The 18,885-nt window shown below is 42.7% G+C and overlaps 1 protein-coding gene across 6 annotated transcripts in view; it reads right to left on the bottom strand.

Annotated features, from left to right (window-relative positions):
- The window catches only part of RGS17 (regulator of G protein signaling 17), a 70,356-nt gene extending 66,852 nt beyond the window's left edge, over positions 1–3,504 (bottom strand). For 2 of the 6 annotated variants that reach the window (XM_072333480.1, XM_072333481.1), the window contains exon 1: positions 3,274–3,414. Coding sequence is in view for 1 of the 6 variants with exons in the window: in XM_072333477.1 (XP_072189578.1) it covers positions 3,270–3,502 (233 nt within the window). In the remaining 5 variants the exon portion in view is untranslated. Of the gene's footprint in view, positions 1–3,024; positions 3,062–3,269 lie in introns of those variants that run through there. The other 4 variants (XM_072333478.1, XM_072333477.1, XM_072333482.1 and 1 more) reach the window with 4 other exon arrangements.
- Positions 3,505–18,885: the final 15,381 nt, after the last annotated feature.

Raw genomic sequence — 18,885 nt, 5'->3', positions numbered from 1 at the left:
CTTGCCGTTTGTATATGCATGCATAAATGTACAAATACATACATGCCATTTATTAGTGGAAAACCATTCTCATACCTTGTTTAAGATTGGCTAGAGTCAGACCGACTGACATCCATTCTATTCTGTCTTTGTAATAATGCCACCTGGTCCCCTCTTCCTTTAATCTGTTGGGATTACAGCACCTGAGGCCATCGGTGTTTTGGGTTGTTTTTTTTTGTGTGAAAGATTTCTCAAGTTATGTGTATTTCTACTGTTCTTCACCTGCCTGCAATCTGCCATGGATTGTTTCAAGTTGTGCCCATGGCTGATTTCTGGAACTCCGGGTCTAAGTTGTGCATTTTTAGCTCTCTAGTCTCTTAAATTACTCTTCTGATGGACTCAAGTATGGCCTGGCAGTGAGATAAGGGAAGCTCTCTGCTACATCAGTCTCATCAGTACTGACGCTCCACGAGCATGATTCAACCTCAGAAGCACTCCTTGTGTCACAGGTCCTTCCAAATCAATTTGACTTTATGGGAGATTTAAACTTTACTTTTGAGACTATGCTCATCATTCAGTTACACACACTCCTTAAAATGAACTTTATGCAGAGGAATTACTAGTGATGTCAATCCCAGCATGCAGAGTTCATAGATATGAACTTCACGTGCAGCTTCCATTTTGTATTTAGCATACTTCTTGAAAAACACTGTAGTTTGAAAACATTTTACCTTCTGTTGGTGTTAAGGAGAGATTGTGTTAGGATGGGGATTTTTGCTGTCAGTCAGACTTCATTTTCAATCAACAGGAAGTTAATTTTCAGCAGACAGCTTTTTAGTGTCTTTGTGAAATGAATTCATAGGTTCAGGGCAATTTTTGTTTGTAAACATCCACATGGAATAACAAGAAAAAAAACGTCTATTCTCATCTATAGACTCGAACATAAAGACCAAGGGCTTGAGATGGCCTTAGAACCCCAGGCAGCTCTCCCCAATTAGTGTTAGATAAAGTAAAGGGACCCGAACAGCCAGTGCAGGACCTGCTCTGCTGTGAGGACATTGCCAGCACCTGCGCAGGCACAGGGCATGCCTCTGTCACACACGAAGGCTAAGAGCACCTAATGAAATCATCAGACAGCAGGTTCATGGCAAACAAAAGGAAGTACTTTTTCACACAAGTCATAATTAAATTGTGGCACACACTGCCAAAGAACGTGGTTGAGACCGAAGTATAAATGGATTAAGAAAAGGGAGTAGAGAAAGTCAGGGGCTTATTAAATACAACGGTCTGGAAGCAAGCTCCAGTTTAAGAAATCCCTGTACTACAGGGATTGAACTTGAAAGCATATAGCAAGAAAAAAAATAAATAAATCACTGCATACCAGTACTGTTCCTTATGTTTTTCTCCCTTTAGTATCTGCTAATGACCACAGAGTCAGGATATTGGACTGGATGTCCAACTCACTACTGCAATTCTTTTGATCATATGCTTTTAATCAAATTATGTTCCTATTTTGGCTACTTGGAAGGATCTAAGGCCTTGATTGAGAAAGGCATTCACTGTCTGACTCTCACATATTTCATAGAGATAAATACTTGCATCTCTCATTGCCTTCAGCTGTGCAACCTAATTGGGGTGGGGCACACACATCTTTTAGTAGGACTTTGCTTATGCTGAGTATACAATCAAATGACAATAAATATTTGATAATGGGGATAACAGTGTGTAATATCATCTCTGGCCTGGGTTACAGGAAGATTCCCCAGTGATTTACGTTAGGAAGGTGACACTCACATCCACTGATTTACATAAGAATAATCCTCCTTTAAAGAACTCCCAAAATTTGCAATGTGTGTATATATTACCTTTGTGGAAAGCTATTTATCACCTCTTACCTACAATAGTATTGCCAAATGATACACAACTCATTCACATTTACCTAGCAGGGTGTTTGAGATTTCATCCATTTTGCAAAAGCAGCAAACCTATAACGTGCATCGGTGAAAACTCAGATACAGAATCAAGGAAACCAACTATTGGAAATCCTAAATGCCTCTGCCAGTTCTCAGCCAGGCGGAGCGGGTAGGGTTTCCCTAGGAATCAACAAGAGGCAGCTATAAATTGTGCAACACTGGCTTGATAGACGAGCGAGGCAACCTCAGCCTCTTTAGCTGCGGGTGCTTTCATCCTGGGGAGAGGTGAGGAACCGCGGGAGCAGCAGCAACAGCAGCAGCGCACCGCGGCTTTCGGCGGCTGGAAGGGCGACAGCATCCCCCGCCCCGCCGGTGTTTCCCCGGGTGCAGGGAAGCCCCGCGCCGCCGTGCGCTGTGTCTGTGCCAGCACCAGGAGCAGCCCCTGCCCCGCCGGCCGCGCCCGCCACCTGCTCCTGCCGCCGAGCCGCCCCCGCCCTCCGACATTTCCCGGGAAGGAGGCCGGGGCTGGCGGATGGCGATGCCGCAGGGCAGCGCGGGCGGGGGTGGCGGGTGCCGCCCGGGTGCCGCGGAGGGCGGTGCGGCCCCGAAGGGCGGCGGCGGGGGCTCCCCAGTGCGAGACCGGGGAGAAGGAGGGGTCGGAAAGCCGCTCTTGCGTTCAGAGCAGCCTCGCGCCGGCACCTCGGATTGAAATACTAATTGCATTAATAGCAATAATCACTCCCCCCTGTCAAACAGACCTGCGTTACGAGAGGGAAGGTCAAGAGGAAAGGCAGGAGGAGAGCTGCTTCACCGCGAGCCGGCGGCTGTCACCCCGCCAGCGCGTGCCCACGGCTTTCCCGGAGGCGGCCCTCTCCCCCCGCCAGAGGCTGGGCGGCATCGCCCGGCGCGGCGCATCCCCGCAGCATCGCCCGGCGGATTCCCGCGGCACCCCGGGCACAGGCAAGGGGGCTGCGGAGGAGGGAGCGGGCAGAGCCGGCGGCACGGTTCCCCACCCCTTTGTGCACCGCGGGCATGGAGCCGCACACACACACACTGAAACACCACCTTGCAGCCTCGGCAGCGCAGCCGCCCGTTGTTGCACACACACATATACACACGCACGCACACTCACACACTGCCGGTCCCCTCGCTGAACGCATTTTCGGCTGCTCTCCGTCACCCTCCATCCATCCTCTTTCCCTCCCTCCCTCTCACCTTCCTCCCTCCTCTTCCTCTCCACCCCCCCTTCGTTTTGTTGTTTTGTTTTCTTTCCTCTTTTTTTTTTTCTTTTCCCCCCACTCCGCGCATCACTCCGAAGCAGACATTTTGATGCCATTTCAACGCGGTGCGGGCTCAAACACAAGCGGAGCGCCTTACCCACCCCCGCCCGGCTGCGTGCAGTTGGCGCTCAGCGATCCCGAGAAGGGTTGCGGCGGTTCGTCCCTAGCGGAGCGGGGCTGCTGCCATCCGCCCAACTTCAGCACCCACAGCCGGCACGGAGCGGAGACGGCGGCGGGCGGGGAGGAGGACGGCAGTAGGGAGGAAGGGCGGGAGAGAGGCAGGCGGGGAGGGGAGGGTGCGAGGAGAAGAGGCTGGGAACCTCCGCACATGCGCTCTGCTACCGCAGCCCGGCGGCAGCGGGAGTTTCCCCGCTCGGCCCCGGAGGGTGAGTCACAACCCGGCCCCGCCGTGCTGCGCTCCCGCTCAGGATTAGCTCTTGTCCCACGATGATGTATCCAAACAGGGGGGGGGGGCAAAAAGTACGGGAAAAGGTTTATAGAAAGCTGTCCAACTCTTCTAGTGTCGGCGAGCACGCTACGGCGATGGAGTGCCTGAATAACTTTTGGATGTCAGGCACCTGAAGCACAACGCCCGAATAAAGAACGGACGTGGATCTGTCAGTGGCGAATCGCACGAATCAAGAGCGGGGTGTTGTGAAAATCTGGCTGCAAATCCCGAATCCTTATTTTTTTTCCTTGCTTTCCAAACTCCACTTACCATATTTTGGCTCAACGGAAAACATGATTTAGCGTCTTTACTGCACCTTACAAATCTGGTGTCTGATACACCTCAAGGCAACAGCAATGGATTTGTGTTTGGCATCCGGATCCTGTCAAATCATACCATGAATCCAGAAATGTTAATATCTCAAGAGAGAATGCATTGTTACATTTACCACCCGGCCAAAGCAATCTTGCAAGGTGCTACAAGGAGGCTAAGGGGTGGATTAAGGTGATAGCACACCTTGCTGTCAACCCCTACTAATTCTCTTTACAACACTGATTTAGACACCTGTGTATCCCATCCAGATCTCAAAACAGAGTGCTGCAAAACCTGAGCCCAGAACTGCTGGGGCTGAAATTAAAAGGATTGGCAGCAGTCCTGAAGGGACTTCTATTCACTTCTATTTGCTTCTATCCTGACTCTCATAGTGGAGAAGTCCAAGAACTGGAAAGCATAGATCCACTTGATACCAAAGGCTGTTGACTAAGTGAAGACACTTACCTTATGTCATGTTTCCATCTCTTTATGTTTCCACAGTTAATTTTTTTTTTTCATTCTGTCTCTTATGCAGCTCATAGCTTGTCTCCTGGCAAATAGACCCCTCTGTGCCTGGTCTATCTACAGCCTTCTCTTGAGTTGTTCAGCCAACCTGTTTAACATAAAAAAAGTTAGAGTAAGGGATATTTGGTTTCACTTTTAAGCTTTTGATTAGGGCTTGAAGAAGACCTTCAGGGCCCGATTTTTTTTTCCTACTATATCAATTGTCTTGATAAAATTCTACCTGCACGTAGAGTCTTGCCCTTGGATAACCAGACAACTTTTAGTTACATCACCAAATAAGGATGTAGGTGTAACCCGACGTCAAACAACCAAGTGAATGGCAATTTGGAAGTGTTTCTGGAAATTTTTCTCTCATTCTCTTTTTTTAGAAATAGTGCTCTGGAGAGTTTTTTAAACAAACAAACAACACAACACAATAATTAGGAAGTGTTAAAGGTTTTAAATGTGCTTTTAACTCGTCTTCTCTGTTCACAGAGAGTTAAATGGAAGTTAATACTTCCTTTGACTTTAGGCAGTCCACACCCCAGACTGAAGTAGGGTATCCCACCTGTCTAGAATATAGCAAATGTAAATTAGATTTTCTGATCCTTCAAGAATCATCGAATATCCCCATGTGGAAGGGATCCATGAGGATTATTGAGTCTATCTTCTGGCTCCACATAGGAGCAGTGTCAAAGACACCTTGAACCCTGGCACTTGGAGCCTTGCCCACTGCCCTGGGCAGCCCGTTCCATGCCCATGGCCCCCTGGTGCAGAATCTTTCCCAAACCCCCAGCTGCTCCTCCCCTCACACAGCTGTATGCTGTTCCCTCGGGCCCTGTCCCTGTCACAGAGAGCAGAGCTCAGAGAATACAGACCCTGGGAGACATTCAGAAAAGAGCATGCCTTGCTATCAAAAATTCAGAGCATCACTGATAAATGTGCTGCCCAGTGCTTGGAAACATGGTTCAGGAAAGCCAGCCTTTTTAGGAAATATTCTTGAGCCTTGTTTAACTTACAGTTCATATATTGGAGTTTGTTGACTCCATACTGAAGGTGGTAAGCCTTCAGAGCCTGCTTAATATTGAGACAACAGTTTTGTTCTGTCAGAAGCTATGAAACCCACCGAAGTAGGTGTCTTCTCTTATAGATTTACATTCATAGGAAGTATATCCAGAAATCCAAGCTAAAAGAATGAGTAATGAATACAAATAAATGAAATAATTTTATCCACTTACTAGGAAAAAAAAAAAAAAAAGAAAAAAAAAAAAAGAAATCTCAATTTTAAAATTTCATGTTACAAAAAGCCACACTTCAATGGTTTAAATGAATAAAAGACTTCATTTTCCTGTGAGTCTCTTGATATTTCCCACAGCCATTCCTATTTACTATAGCTTCCTGCCCTGAACCCTTTCCTTGTTGTTCTTTAAACTCCTGTTTATAAATACACTTACTTCAAAAGCTGTTCAGCTGCTCTGTGCAGACCACTGTCTAATCCTTGTGCCTGACTTTTTTTTCAGGGCCTTTCTATCTTCTCTCCCTAGTTCCTGTGTCTTGTTCCATGCTTCTTTGCATTTCTTAACCCAAACAATTTTCCAATTGCCCTGAATTCACTGTTTTTAAATTAAAATCTCTTGTTGATTTTCCAATTAATTGTCATTGACTTTTTAGACAAATGGGATGAATTGAGCTGTGCATTATAGAAGAACTTGTAAAAATTTAGAACTCCATGTACACAAGAAGGCTTTCTAGTACAAAGATTGCATGTAAATAAATAAAAAAAGATAATAAAATACACCACCTTTGTGATCTTGACATCAAGATTAATATTACTTTAATGGAAATCTTGATGATAATTGGTTGACAGTATAACCTCGGTGAATTTCATGTTTTACCTGTACAGTACAAAGTATTTAGAATTTGTCATGGCCGCGAACTCTTCATGATTACATTCTGTAGTCTCTGCTCCTCTTCAACTTAAGAAGAATCACTGACTGTAATTAAAACAAATCTTTATTCAAAGCTTAAAATTAATCAGAAAGGCATGACCTTATTTCATTTCCTCAACATAGGTTCAATGTGACACAAAATGAATTATTTAAAATGTGTCAGGGCCTCTGATAGCATATATTATTTCTCTCTAAAAAGCAGTATTACAACATCTTACATAGGTCCCATCAGCTAGACAATGAACTGGCAAAATGCCTTGTACTGACAGAGTTGACTGGATATTTATGGATCACCTCATGCAAAATACTAACTTGAATCTTACTTATCCATGCCTATACAACACCATGATTTTTTTACAGCTGTTTGAAAACATCACAAGTTTTAATGCTTTTTGATACTATTTGAGTTCAAATAATTAAATAGACCTTTCTATGCTTTCAGAAGATAAGTCCCAACTTCTTCTTGGCGTAAGCAAGTTGAAGAAGTTGACTGTGTTTTAGTGTTACAAAGATTCATTTTTGCAGCAGCAGTAGACTGAACAAACTTAGAGCCTGTTTTTGAGAGTCCAGTTCCAGATTTCCCCAAGCAGTGCCTATAATTTGTCTTTTCATATACAGAAACAAAGGCTTCAGAAGTCCCCTTATTAAAGAACTGCTCTTTGCAGATGGCAGTGCACTTGTAGCTCTCAGTGCAAGACCCAGAGATAATGACATCTTGTTTTGCAGCTGTTTCTGTTAACTTTGGCTGAGCAATCAGTATTTCAAAGGCTGGTATTATGTGCCAACAGCCACCAAGCCCCTAAAGTCTGTTGACTCAAATGGGGAAAAAAAAATGTCACTGGCACTAAACCAAAGAAACCAGAATGAACTACAGCTCCGGTCTCTTAGATAGCTTCCTGTGGGCTTAACCTGTCATGGTGGCCCCCTCACCAATATATTCCTCCATTACAAGCTAGACAAAGATTTCTTGCACTATTTCTTGAGCAAAATGCATTTTATCCCCCTGCTGCATGTGCTAGACTGAATGGATTTTAAAAGGTTGCTTTGCCCAGAACTGGGAGATAGAGATTTACATCAGTAACCAAATGATCTGAGTGGTTTACAGTGAAACAATTCTGCTTTATAAAGGGAAGTGAACAGAAAGGACCGAGAGACAGGAAGTAATTTTTTTAAGGCTAGTAGTCACAAAGTCACTTTATCTCCCGAGAAATGACACTTGGGTGGCAAGAATTATGTACTATTTTGAATCTATCTGTTTTTAATAAATGTTAAGGCCAGAGTCATGAATTTTGATAGGCGTAAAGTTGATTATCAAGATCAAGAAGGCACAGCTCATATAAAAATACTGATTCTTAGCTTGCTGATCCACATACTGTTTCTTTATTGTGATGTAATCCTAAACCTTTGTTTTGTATCAATAAAAAGAGTGTAATCAAGCTTTATAATTTTATCCTGAGTCAGGAAAGCCTTTGAACACATAGTATGTGGGGCTTAAATATACATTTTAAGATAAATCCATAATTAAGAAGTTGAGTAAGTATTAAAAATACTTCATTTTTTCTCAAATGAGGATTTGTGTTTTCTGTTGTGCTGTACATAGCTTATAATTTCATACAGCTTAATTAAGTAAAATGGAAGCACAAAGTCTTATGTTTTGTACATTCTGTTTTAAGTTAGTTCATCTCATATTTCCATGGAAATCATAATTAAATGGTAAAAATTTAAGTAAAGAAGTAAAAGGTAAGAGTGCAAATAACAATTGGTTAAAAAAAAGAAAAAGTCCCTCCGCCTCACAATAGAGCAGTGGTTGGATGTGCTGGAATAAAATTGGGTATTTTATTTCATGGATGGGTCTGTATAGTATCTGTTATACACCATAAGGTAGAAGCAACATATCCAATATAACATGAAAAAGTTAATTTTGTGTCCAGTTATTAAATGTGTTCATTTTTCTATGTAGCACACATAGTTCTTCTGCTAGAGTTCTTATCAACAACCAGAACAGGAATTAGAGACACACTCTGAGGTTCCTGAGAGGATGGAGGAGAACTTCTTTTCAAATAAAACCTACCAAGAAAAGTAAAGTACTAACATGTATCTGGAAATACAGAGTGATTATATTTCTTGTAAATTTGCTTAATTTAAATGTGGCCTTCTCATCCATCCTCACTACATCTGGCAGGAATTTAATAACTCAGCCCAAAGCCCAAGTTTCCTGCCTCACACTGACATCAGCCACAGGCTGGTGTTGGTGGTTTGTATATTGCTACAGTCCCAATGCACATGCAGGGATCTCAGACAGCAGGGTAGTTCTACATGTCTGAGACCCATGGCTGCACCTCAGCCCACCAACAGTGACTCAGCTTTGATTCTTTTCCTGCTGACCTTCGGCTATCAGAACCAGAACACAAGCGAGAGCACAGTGGCATACTTGTCTCACTCTGTCATTTCATATAGAAGAATGCCCTCAAAGTTAGATTTTCTTGGCTAGGAATCAGTATGTGATAGCTGTTCGGATAGATTCTCTACCACAAATTAGATACCTTTTTCCTCTTTTGTCCAGAGAAGCTATGGATGCAACATCCCTGGAAGCATTCAGGGTCAGGTTGACAGGGCCTTGGGCAGCCTGATGTGGTGGGAACTAGGTAGGCTTTAAGGTCCCTTCCAAGCTGTTCTGTAATTCTAGGATACTTTTTCTTGGATCACCTCTACAAGCTGTACACTTCACGGGTACCTGTGGCAGTGGTGAGTCTCAAGGCAGTGGTGGGGACACTGTGAGCAAAGCTGTTGTGAACAGATCTTTGCCAGTTCTTGCCTGCCGTGGCACAGCTGTCCTCCTCTGAGACATCTGTTCCTCTGGATGAAAATCAACTCTCAGCTGGCTGTCCTTCCTCTTGTTCGCCAACAGATGGAAGCAGAGCACTCCCTCTCTGATGTCAAAACTCCACCTGCGCCACTCAGAGCACTTCAGGTGGGGAAAACTTTTGGTGCTGCCATTTGGCACGGCTGATTACTCAGCATTCACAAACAAACTCCTGTTTGAAGGATGTCTAGTCTCTCCACCAGCATTTGTATTGGCGTGTCGACAGCACTATTCTCTGTACTTGCTATTCCTCTTTGCAGTGTAATAAGCAGAAACTTCCTGAAGTGAAGCTTCTACACAGTCACAGAGGAGCAACACAGGGTGACTGAGGTAGGTAATCAGTAGCAGATGTCTCAAAGAGTGGCTAAATTTTCCTTGTGAAAGATGCCTCAAATATTCTGCAACAAATTATTTTTTCTGTATCTGTTTTCAAATGGATAATAAATAGAAACATGAACTTCATTCTTTGTCTGATAAGCTCATCTACAAATAATTTCAGATATTTACTGTGTGCAAAGTGCTTGCCAGCAAGTTCTGCAAAATCTATCTGCTCTGATAGAAAGTAACTGCCAGGAAAACTAAAATTGAACAGGGATTTGTCAAAGCAGCACTAAAATTACCATTTTGCTTCAGTTTAAATTTTCTGCAGGATAATGGAACATTCTTCTGTAAATCAAAGAATGATTTTCCTGTCAGATTTTCCTACGTGATCAGTTTAGCCTTTGTTCTGCAAACAAGTAGCGGGATACAAACAATGGGAGATGAGAATGTCTGCGATTTCCACTTTCTTATAATGCTGCTCAGCCTTTCCTACCAGATACACCATCTGAAAATTTCTGATAACACTCCAGTGACTGCCTGTACGGTGTTGCTATACTCAGCTCAGAATCAGCTGAAATTCTCAGCATAAATTCTGAATGCTCTTGCATAGCTTGCATTTGCCCATTTTTGCTCCTTTGCTGAATTGCAGGTGCCAGGGTTTGTTATGATCTGTTCTGCTTCCCTTTCCTTGTAGTTATTTCTGAGGCATTCTCAGGCTGAGAAGCATGGATGTACATACACTCCACTCACAAATATAGTCTGCTTCAGTCTCAGTTCAGAAGAGCTACCGAGGGTTTGAGAGAGTTGAAACAGGCAAAAGAAAGTGAGCGTAGGCCTGGTGATTTACAAACCACTGACTTGAAAATATGCTGTTTCATGCAAAATGGCTCTTTTATAGCTCCACTTGGACTTGCTTAGCCTTTTGTTTCTGCTATTATCTCTCACAATTTTACTACTACTACTACTATATTTCTAACTTCATGGCTTCTGCACTCTACCTAACAAGAGAGAGTGCTGGCAATTTCTTTCAACTATGTATGGTTTTAAATGGAGCCAAGTCCTGAAGCAAAAGTGTATCACCCACCCTATTCTGGCACTTGGGCCATGACAGCTGCATCAGGTCAGAGCAGACAATTGTGGGAGTTGTCTCCTGTGCTTTCTGTTTTCATTCTACATTTTTTAGGGCAATTTCACATCCTAAACTTGCAGTTCATTTGGAAGAGAATAGGAGGAAAAACTCTGCTTTTTAGTGTGGGTTTTTTGACCTTGGGTTCCACCGGTCAAAAGGGATCTTAAGGAGAGAATTGGGTAGGTTCATCCAGAGGGCTTTAAACTAGTTATGAAGGGGGGTGGGGCAGTAGCTGGGGTCACCAAAATGGAAACTGCATGCAATGTCCCTGTGCTTGCAGGAGAGGGGTATGCTTCTAAACCCCTAAGGTCTTGGCCCTTGGTGAAGGAGGAGGATGACTTGCCTCCCTGTAGGAAAAACACGAGGGCTGGTGTTAAGCTGGTGGCTGTGGAAACGCCTAATAGTAGTCACAAGGCTATTAGGGCTGCTGCTGATCGCAAGGAGGCCAAGCTCAGGTGCCTTTATGCTAATGCACGCAGCATGGGTAATAAACAAGAGGAGCTGGAGGCCATTGTTTGTTCAGAAAATTTTGATATAGTTGCCGTCACTGAAACATGGTGGAATGACTCCCACACATGGAGTGCAGTGATTGAGGGCTACCAACTTTTTAAAAAAAATAGGCTAGGTAGGAAAGGTGGTGGTGTAGCTCTCTATGTTAAAAAAGATTGTGAATGCGTGGAAATCAATAATGATGATGACAGGGTTGAAAGCTTATGGATCAGAATAAAAACCAAGGCCAACAATACCGATGTTATTGTGGGAGTTTGCTACAGGCCACCTACCCAGGATGATGAGGTGGATGGGATGCTTTATAGGCAATTGGGGGAGGTCTCAAGGTCACTCCCCCTCATTCTGGTGGGGGATTTCAACTTCCCAGACATCTGCTGGGATTACAATACAGCAGACAGGGAACAGTCTCGGAGGTTCCTAGAGTGTGTGGGAGATAACTTCCTGACACAGTTGGTGAAGGAGCCGACGAGGGGAAACAAAACTCTGGACCTGCTGTTTGTTAACAGAGATGGTCTGGTGAGGGATGTAAAGGTTGGAGGCCGTCTGGGACAAAGTGATCATGAAATGCTAGATTTCTCGATCCTTGTCGAACCGCGGAGGGGAGTCAGCAGAACTGCCACCTTGGACTTCCGGAGGGCGGACTTCAACCTCCTCAGGACTATGGTTGAGAGGGCCCCCTGGGGAGTATCTTTGGAGAGTGTGGGAGCCCAGGAAGGTTGGGAATACTTTAAGGAAATTGTCCTAAAGGCGCAGGAGCTGACTGTCCCAAAATCGCGAAAGATGAGCCGACGGGTGAGGAGGCCGGGCTGGCTGACCAGAGACCTTTGGCTTGATCTAAAGAACAAAAAGAGAGTTTACGGTCTCTGGAAGAATGGGGGAGCTACTTATGAGGATTACAGGTTTGTAGTGAGGCTGTGCAGGGAGAAAATTAGGAAGGCCAAGGCGCAGCTAGAACTGAGCTTGGCTTCTAAGGTTAAGGAGAATAGTAAATGTTTTTATAAACACATCAATACCAAGAGGAAGGCTAAGGAAAATCCCCATCCCTTGTTGGATTCTGAGGGCAACTTGGTCACTGAGGATCGGGACAAGGCTGAGGTACTTAATATCTTCTTTGCCTCGGTCTTCAATAGTTATGCTTGTAACTCCCTGGGAACGCAGCCCCCTACACTGGTAGACGGGAAGGGGGAACCAAAAGAGCCTTGCGTGATCCGTGATGAGATGGTTCTGGATCTACTTAGAAAGCTGAATGTTTATAAGTCCATGGGGCCGGATGGGTTGCACCCTAGAGTTCTGAGGGAGTTGGCGGATGTGGTCGCCAAACCACTGTCCATAATTTTTCAGCAGTCTTGGCTGACTGGGTATGTCCCGGTGGATTGGAGACTGGCAAATGTGACGCCTATCTTCAAAAAGGGCCGGATAGATGATCCTGGCAGCTACAGGCCCATCAGTCTCACCTCGGTGCCTGGGAAGGTTATGGAAAGGATAATCTCAGGTATCATCATGGACGAACTAAAGGTCAGCCATGGGATCGGGCCTAGTCAGCATGGGTTTATGAATGGTAGATCCTGCCTGACTAACCTGATTTCATTCTATGACAAGGTGACCCACTTAGTAGATGAGGGAAAGGCTGTCGACGTGGTCTACCTGGACTTCAGTAAGGCCTTTGACACTGTCCCCCATAACATTCTGGTAGAGAAGCTGGCTGCCCGTGGTTTGGATGGGTGCACGCTCCGCTGGGTGAAGAACTGGTTGGATGGCCGGGCCCAGAGAGTTGTGGTCAATGGAGTGGAATCCAGTTGGCGGCCGGTCACAAGTGGCGTCCCCCAGGGCTCGGTGCTTGGGCCGCTTCTGTTTAACATCTTCATTGATGATTTGGATGAGGGGATTGAGTGCACCCTCAGTAAGTTCGCAGACGACACTAAGCTGGGAGGGAGTGTTGATCTGCCTGAGGGGAGAAGGGCACTACAGAGAGACCTGGATAGACTTGATCGATGGGCCAAGGTTAATGGAATGAGTTTCAACAGGGCCAAGTGTCGGGTCCTGCATTTTGGTCATAACAACCCCAGGCAATCCTACAGGCTTGGAGAGGTGTGGCTGGAAAGCTCCCAGACGGAAAGGGACCTTGGTGTGCTGATGGACAGTCGGCTGAATATGAGCCAGCAGTGTGCCCAGGTGGCCAAGAAGGCCAATGGCATCCTGGCTTGTATCAGGAATGGTGTGGTGAGCAGGACTAAGGAAGTCATCCTGCCCCTGTACTCAGCATTGGTGAGGCCTCACCTCGAGTACTGTGTCCAGTTTTGGGCACCTCAGCACAAGAAGGACATGGAGGTACTGGAGCAGGTCCAGAGAAGGGCAACGAGGCTTGTTAAGGGCTTGGAGAATCAGCCCTATGAGGAGAGACTAAGGAAGCTGGGGCTGTTTAGTCTGAGGAAGAGGAGGCTGAGGGGAGACCTTATTGCTGTCTTCCAGTACCTGAAAGGTTCTTACAGTGAGAGTGGGGCAGGTCTATTCTCACTACTGACTTGTGACAGGACGAGGGGAAATGGCCTCAAGTTGCGCCAGGGCAAGTTTAGGTTGGATATTAGAAAGAACTTCTTTACAGAAAGGGTGGTTAGGTACTGGAATGGGCTCCCCAAGGAGGTGGTTGAATCGCCATCCCTGGATGTGTTTAAGAGCCGCTTGGATGTGGTACTCAGGGATATGATTTAGCAGAGGTTTGTTGTTGTGGTATTGTTTTGTGGTTGTTTTTTAAGAGATAGGCTACTGGTTAGGCTGCGGTTGGACTTGATGATCTTCAAGGTCTTTTCCAACCTGAGTGATTCTATGATTCTATGATTCTATGATTTAATGGACTGAGCACATGACTGGAAGCTGAGATGCTGCGTGTAGCTACTATTCTTACATGGTGATTATGTACCTGTCAAAACTCACTTCCCTAAGTAGACTCCTGAATTAGCCTTTATTTATTTAAAGACTTTTAGACTGGTTTAAATTTATTTAAACATGATAAAGTATTTCTCAAATTATACTGAGGCAACCACCTAAGGTCATTATTTCATCCTTAGTCTCCCTCCCTCAAAATTTTTCCTATATTTATTATCTTCTGTTGCTTTTGTGTCATATTACCATCCTCTCTTTCGAGCAAGACTCTTGTCTTTATTTTCTGAAGTACAACATATGTCTACATCACTGAAGGGAAAGAACTTGCCATTTCGTCAATTGTTTAATATTGCACTGTCTGATAGATACAGTCCATAAACACAGCTACAGTAATATCATACAGAGAAACATGGACTGGTACTCTTTGTTCTCGAGAAATCATGGTGAGCTCTTGAAATGAAATCAGCCAAAAGCCTCTTTCCCTTTTGAAACTGTTGGCTAGAATAGACCATAGGATAATCTACAGTAGTCCTGAGTTATTCTGTTTAACACATTTCAGTGGTCATTTCAGTTTTAAGATATCACATAATAAAAGATAATAGACAATCTCAAGGAAATTTATGTTCATGGGAACTCATAATCTGCCCACCAATTTCTTTTCCTTTCCCTCCATGAAACACAACACCTTGTCAAGCTTAGTTTGTCTCAAACCAAGAAAAATATATGAACAAGCTGGAAACAACATAATTGCTTGCGTATTTAAAAGCCCAGCTTTTTAAGATTATTCACATTTTAGCTAAACCTGTCCAAAGCCTCATAATTCAGTAAATGGCTTGTAACTAATATTACTTTTTAAAATACTAGGACCCAATAAACAAGATGAAACAGAACCTTTTTGAGAAGAATGATATCACTGTTTTCAAGAGTGATTTAATGCTTGTCACAATCCAGAAAGCAGCAGACCAGAACCTGAACAGCAAGCTTAGTCTGAAAAATGAATGTTTAAAAATGGCACTCTCTAACCAAAAAGGTCTGTTTCTCAGATATAATCAGAGCTATAGTGGTGGGAAAGCATCTGGAAATTTAATCACACTAAGGAATACTACAAAGAATTCCTAGAAACTGCTTTGTGAATCAAATCAAAGGGCTTAAAATGAAGTAACATCAAAGCATCCTAAATGATAGGGCCTCCTTTATACTAACCAACTGCTATGTACAGGATTCAGGCAATGCTTATGACCTGTGCATTGTCAGAGGCAGGTAGACAAGGTTACCAATGTTAAACAAAATCACTTTTCAGAAATGACTCATTTTTCTCAACTGAGATACTTCAAGCCTCTAATTTTTAGAGAAAAGACAATCACTTGCCCATGACTTTTGGAAAGGCTAGCCTTCTAGTAACATCTTAAGTTGGTCACTCTAACTCTGTCATGGTTTTATGGTCTTCAGTATTCCACATTCACCATTTGTAAAAAAAAAATGTTTAATTGTAATGCTATAAATTCAAAAAACTCACACCAGTTTTAATATAGTTGATTGAGCAGCTGGACTATCATAGTTTAGATAAGAACAGAGTTTTCACACAAGTGGTCAGGCCATTCTCTTAATAGCCCTTTATAAATTAAAATCTTGAGTAAAGCTCTCCTTAAGGTTATACAAGCTCACAAATCATCAGTTTCAAAGGTAATCATCAAACAAATTTCTGGGTCACAGCAGAATAGATGAAGATGCAATATAGCCCATTGGGACTGGGAAAGCCTAGTTATCATAATGCTTTTAATCCTGAGAGCACAGTGAGATATACTCAAGTTAGAATTTGAGCTGCATTCCAAGACTCTGTTCATTGATGAACACCATCTCCTCAGCTATGAACAAGCTTGACCTTGCTTGATGGCATCTTTTACAGGCTGATAGGCCATGTATTATTTTGCAAGTTAATGCAAGGAAATGTGTCTAACTTTTCTGGTGGTGCTAGTAGATAGAGTAGCATTTGTTTGAGTCCCTGCAGCACCAAATACTTCGCTTGTGCATGCAGAAAATGGCAGGGAAGTTTTTAATTACCAAAGCCCTTAAGCCCATCTATCAATATGCTGTGATCCTAAGTCCAAATGTTGAGTAACACCAGAAAATCCTGATAGCAAAGCAGCAGCTATTGGATATGATCTTTTAATAACATTTATATGGAAAGTACAGCAGTCATTTTGCTATTAAGTTACTACAGTCTTTCATTCCTTACCCACTAAAAGCTCCTTTGCTATAGAGAGCTATTGTGTCAGAATTGGAAATGAAGTTTGCATTTCAAGATAAATAACAAGGGAACAGTTGACAACATCCAATTTAGGAGAATAGCAATATGACCAACACACAATAAATGCAACTGTGTGAATGAAAGAATTTTTCAAAATGAGAAAGGAAGGAGAAAAACATTAGAGGAAAACATCTAAAATGGCTTAAAATTTATCAACCTAAGCATTTTCTTAAGATTTCCAAACAAATACATTATTTAGTTGTTTCCCTCCCCCACTCCAGCACTGGGGTTTTGAAATCAGAAGACTCAGAGAAATTTATGTCTGCAGAAGATCTGGACCTTAGAATGTTTAAGTACTGGAATGGATAACAAGAATCACAATTGCTAGGATTTGTGTTTGTGTTAGTGTTGATGACCAAAAAAAATTAACTGATGCTCCAGTGTTTCCCCATTCCATAGATGATTATTACTTGTCCTTTGTGAAAAATATTATTGCTATAAATTCTAGCAAATAATACAATTTTTTTCAAAGATATTCTTCACATTCAGTTTTTCCTATTCAGTGTACATTAATGATACTTTTCACTGGCACTTGCACATTTCGTCCCATTTAGACTCCAGCATTCATTCCTGAAAGTTTACAGTGAATAAAAACAATGTCCAAGGTTTGAAAAATCTGTCTCAAGGAGCAGTGTGTCAACAAATCAGGAGCCTTTATAGTGCAACTATCAAGCTAACTTATTTAACCAATTCTTTCCCAATAGACCATCTGCTTTATTTTTACTGTTTATGTGAACATCACAACATCCCTCCCACATACCATTCACATATCCTTTCTCTGTGGGAAGGGAACAGAAAGGAGATTACATATCACAGATATTTATCTTCTTTGTTTAAATCTTAATTTGAGAAAGCGCTCTGATACTGTAATTGACTCAGCATGAATATTAAAGAGCAGAGTAATGCTGCTTCTTGTGCCACGTTCTTCCCCCCACAGAAATGCATTAGGTCTGAGGACAAAATTTGTCCAGCCTTTCCTGAAGTGACCTTTGATATTCCTCACACTGTTTCCATTTTACAAACCTTGAAGCTAAGTTGCTTGCTGAAGAACACTCTTCAGATCAAGAGGCATATTCAATCCAATATACTATAATTGTTGCACTTTTCCTTCAATTCCACTGTTAGTCTACAATAAGTCTCAATTTGATTTTGAAATCCTGAGTTCCTATATATTGTATTTATGAAAAAAAAAAAAAAAAAAGAAAAAAAGAAAAAAGAAAAAAAACGGTTTAAAAGAAAAATGTAGCAAAATATAGCACTCTGAGTAGGCCTAGAATACATCTTCTGCTAAATTTAACTATAGTAACTTTAGGAGAAAAATAATAGATCTGACATCCTTTTAAGATCAATGTTTTCTACCCTTATCCTCCCTCCTTATATGTAGAGAGAAATGCCAATTGTTCTCTGACATGGTAATGATCTTAACAGCCTTGTGCAAACTCTGACATTTTATGATAAAATATTTTCAAAAAACAAATCTTGATAACTTCATAGAATACACTGCATCATATAAGTCAAAAAGTTTTGAATAACCCATGTATGTTCAGTGCTGACATCAGGTTTGCCATTTGCATATTTTTCTTCTCGAACCGTGAAACTGAATATGATTCCATACAGCTTTGCTAATACTTGTATTTCCAAGGTATTTTCTGCAAGGTATTTGACATTTAATAGTCCTGCAAGGCACCAAATCCTCTCTCTAGGGCACTGAACTTCTTAAACTCCTGTAGCAATGAGGGAGAAAGCAGAGAAGGTGGGAAAAAAAGTTAACTGTCTTATTAAAGATGATTTACTTAAGCATTAAATATGAGAGACTGTTTGAGATGTAGTCCACCCTGCACATCCAGAGGTTGTTGATGCTAATAAATTTATCAGGTTTTAACATTTGAGAGTTAGTGAATAAATGAGGTGGGAGAAACATGCCCTCCCTGTTAAAGTTTTGTCCCTAAAAGAGGCCCAGTACCTTCAGAAACTCAGCCAAAAAGCACACAGAGAAAAATGAGTGAAAGCAGCAGGAATTTAAAAAGCAACTGCTACATCAAAGGGACAGGAAGGAACTGCAATAACACTGCTGTGATTGCAACTGGGCACAGTCCCAAGAGTGTGGGGAACAAGCACCTCCAATAAACAGAGCTGTTTCTGTATCAAAATGCTTATGAAGGCTTGGTGGAACATGAAAATACATTGAGTAAAAGGTTAATATGCTGATATTTTATCCTCACAGGCATTTACTCCTCAATCATCAGTAAATGTAAAGTCCAGTAAGGACACATCCAGCTGCCAGCATGCGAGGTCTCTGTGAACCTCAGAGCCCTCATGAAATCACACTCCCAAAGCTAAACAGGCAATGGCATTCAGATGTGTCAGCAGGCCCTGTGTTAGAGCTCAAGGGTTAGAAATGGATTAGGAAAATGGGAAAAAAAAGCAAAGAAAAAGAATTAGGCCTCTTTTTGTACTGTGTTTTATCCTAACCTTTCCCAGCTGAATGG

The sequence above is a fragment of the Excalfactoria chinensis genome, chromosome 3 (assembly GCF_039878825.1).
Source record: "Excalfactoria chinensis isolate bCotChi1 chromosome 3, bCotChi1.hap2, whole genome shotgun sequence".
Taxonomy (NCBI): Eukaryota; Metazoa; Chordata; class Aves; order Galliformes; family Phasianidae; genus Excalfactoria; species Excalfactoria chinensis.
The sequence above is the reverse complement of the archived record's forward strand: the minus strand, read 5'-3'. Positions and strand labels throughout refer to the sequence as shown.